We start from the raw sequence: 3,187 nt of genomic DNA, 5'->3' as shown, positions 1-3,187 counted from the left end.
TGTAGACTGTAAACACAATCACGTGCGAGAACTCCCTCGGGATGTAGTAGGCGCGGATGCCCACCGCAACAAGCTCAATGTCCTTTGTACAGAGTTGTTCTTTGATGGAGACGTGCGCGGGGTCGCACCATCTCTCATTCACGTACACCATTAGTCCACCGCCTCTCTTCTTCCCGGCCACATTTCTGTCCGCTCGAACCATTTCAAAACCGTCCATAGAAACGATCGAGTCTGGCGTCATCTCCGTCAACCAGGTCTCCGTGAAGCACAGCAGGCTGCACTCCCGAAACTCCCTCTCATGCCGAATCAGCGCCGCGAGCTCGTCCGTCTTGTTTTGAATGGAACGGACGTTTCCCATAATAACAGACGGAATGAATGGTCTGTACCTCCGTTTCCTCTCCTGAACATTCCGTCCGGCTCTGCACCCCCGTCTCTTCCTTCTTATTTCCACCGGAATCTCCGCTTTACCGGCGAAAGGAAGAGTGGTGTTGCGCAACGCCATCAGCTGGTCCCTGGTGTAAACAATGGACCCACTGGGCGTTTCAGCCGACGATGTTCCAAAAAGTGCAGAAAAAAGAAGGAAACAGACCACCAAAGTGATAGTAAGAAAAAGTACTAAGAGGAGGAGAGCTACTGTACACAGCTGCTGCCCGTGCAGCGCCATCTTGAAAAAAAAAAAAAAATTTGACCTCGGCACTTTCCCTTAGTCATGAAAAACAAAAAAAGAAAAAAAGGAATTGAGTTATCAACATTGTTTTTCAATCAAATTGGAAGAAAATCCATTGCAGCAACAAAACAAAATACCTTTTTTGAGATTATTGATTGAGGCAGTTTATACAGAGGAGTGAATCTTTCATCAGTCAGTGTCATGTCTGGCATTTTCTTGGCTGGGACTGATTATTAAAGGTTAGAAATGTGGGAGTGTGAAGTTTGCGAGCACAAAACAGTCAGGGCACGGAGGAGAGAGATGGATCCAAGGAGGAAGCAGCAAGTGTTTCTGCAAACAACTGTGTGTTTGAGGAGAAGCTGATCAAATTTACACACAAGCAGATAAATACCACGCACTAATATTGACTGGGCTAATGTATGTTTTTCTTATTTTATTCAACATCCCTGTATGAGTTGTATTTGACACGTAGAGACTGTAGTTTTTTATTATAGGACGAGGGTTTGCTTAGGGTTACAGTAGGACAATCATAAGTAACGTAAGGACAGGCTAAGTTTTATTTTCAATAACTCTTGAAGAGGGAAAGGAAAACAATACTGCTCTTAACAGCAGTATCTGACAGGATGGTGCCACTGTTGGTGCCTGCAGCTCTTCCTGTTATCAGCCCTGAGCCTGATGCAGCCGTGCACTGTCACTGTCATGGCTTCAGATTGGAATGGACTGTACGGATCTGTACTTTGTTGAAGGGCCATAAAAACAAGATTCACGACATAGGAAAACATCAGCTGAGCCAGGTTGATGGCACAGTCTTATCTGTTTTCAAAGTGGAGGGACTGCAATCGTACAGACCTCAGGCAACCTCGGTTATAACCACAGATAAGGAAAAGGCAGCAGGGGAAAAGAGGGTGGGGGGCGCGGGGCGAGGGATGGACAGCTCTCAATTGACATTTTCAGTTTTAATACATATAGATTTTTTATTTACATTTGCTTCAGTTTTTCTACTTTTGTGTGCATGGTGAAATACATTATTCATAGCTTCAGTTAAGGTGATGAATTTGTCCTGGACTTTATAGTCTTAGTGGTGTAAAAGCAACTTACTTTATCTTTGCCTTGTTTCTCATCCTGATATATAGTCCACCACTTGCCGTCGTTACTATAGGCAATTTTGTACGAGCCAACAAACTGGACGTGGCCAAAGTCTTTAGCTCCCTGGGTGATGACACCCGTGACCTTGGTTGGCACAAGCAGGTCCACCTGAGAGATACATAATAAGGGGGAAGGGGAGGAAGTAAGATCTCTGCTGGAACTTCAGAAAAAGAAAGATAACTTTACCCTCTGTACAATAATATACAATAATTCTAAACTATCGGTTAGCACAAGAGCATTCATACACAACCTTCACTTAATCTCAACATTCCTTGATGTTACAGGTTTGATGTCTAAAATAATATGTATTAAATATGGTGAATCAATATTAAAAATATGATTTTAAATATTAACATTTGTATTCCAGAAGAAAAAAAAATGTAATTCAGCTAATGCTTATTTCAATTGTGTTTCAGTTTCTTTTATTGTTAAAAAACATTTGACTTTTGTGTTGTGGCGCTTTGGCCCAGAGGTAATGTCTCTGTCACCCAGGGTTTACCTCCTGGGCAAGATTGAATTGTCATGATTATACAGGTAATGACCCAAAATGCAGGCTCAGACAACGGTTGGTGAGAAAAGAGGATTTATTTTGCCGTGGAAGAAAAAGGGGAAGGAAAGGTTCCGATAACGAGATGGAGGAAATGGCTGAGGTGAAGCTGAGGTGAAGCAGTGGTTGAAGGGGATGGAGGAGGCACAGAGTGCAGGCTGTCCGGCGATGCCTGGTGGAGAGCAGGTAAGCAGGAGGCGGACCTGAGCACAAGAGGATCGGTGATTAGAGATCATTCCATAAATCAACGGGAAGCACAAAGAACAATAGTTGAAGTCGATCGGGACGTTAACTACCACGGTGGCTGAACAAACGATCTGACAAGGAGTGGGAGAAAGGCCAGGGTTTTTATGCAGTCAGAGTGATGAGTTGATTGAAGACAGGTGAGCTGAGGAACGGCAGGTGTGCTTCAGTGATTATCCAGGCAGGACCAGGGAAATGTGCCACACCCACAACACAGACAGAGACAAGTACAGAACACAAGGATGGGGAAAACAAGGGAATACACAGGGAAACAACAGTCACGACTGTCATCGTGACATGAATCCCGGTTAGGGCGGTTGCTGCCTTCCAGTGGACTCACCACCCGCAGGAAGGTTCACGAGGGGCTGGTACGGTGCAGTGGGATTTGAGTGGCGGTCATGGAGACTGCTGCCCCTGCGACCCAGTAATGGATAAGCGGATGAAGATGGATGGATGGATGGATAGAACATTGTATGCTCTGATTATACAGTGGTATGAAAAAGTTTGAGCACCCCTGATCATTTTCTAGATTTTCCTTTATGGATCATTTGTTGTTCGGAACAGCAATTTCAATTAAATATATC

At 44.4% G+C, this 3,187-nt stretch overlaps 1 protein-coding gene across 1 annotated transcript in view; it reads right to left on the bottom strand.

Moving 5' to 3' along the window:
• Nucleotides 1-3,187, bottom strand: part of LOC103397082 (EGF-like repeat and discoidin I-like domain-containing protein 3) — a 100,355-nt gene that overhangs the window by 27,252 nt on the left and 69,916 nt on the right. Inside the window, exon 8 of the mRNA XM_008335327.1 lies at nt 1,766-1,921. Within this exon, the coding sequence (XP_008333549.1) occupies nt 1,766-1,921 (156 nt within the window). The remainder of the gene's footprint in view (nt 1-1,765; nt 1,922-3,187) is intronic.

The sequence above is a fragment of the Cynoglossus semilaevis genome, chromosome W, assembly GCF_000523025.1.
Source record: "Cynoglossus semilaevis isolate Cse_v1.0 chromosome W, Cse_v1.0, whole genome shotgun sequence".
Taxonomy (NCBI): domain Eukaryota; kingdom Metazoa; phylum Chordata; class Actinopteri; order Pleuronectiformes; family Cynoglossidae; genus Cynoglossus; species Cynoglossus semilaevis.
This window is presented reverse-complemented; position numbering and strand designations above follow the sequence as displayed.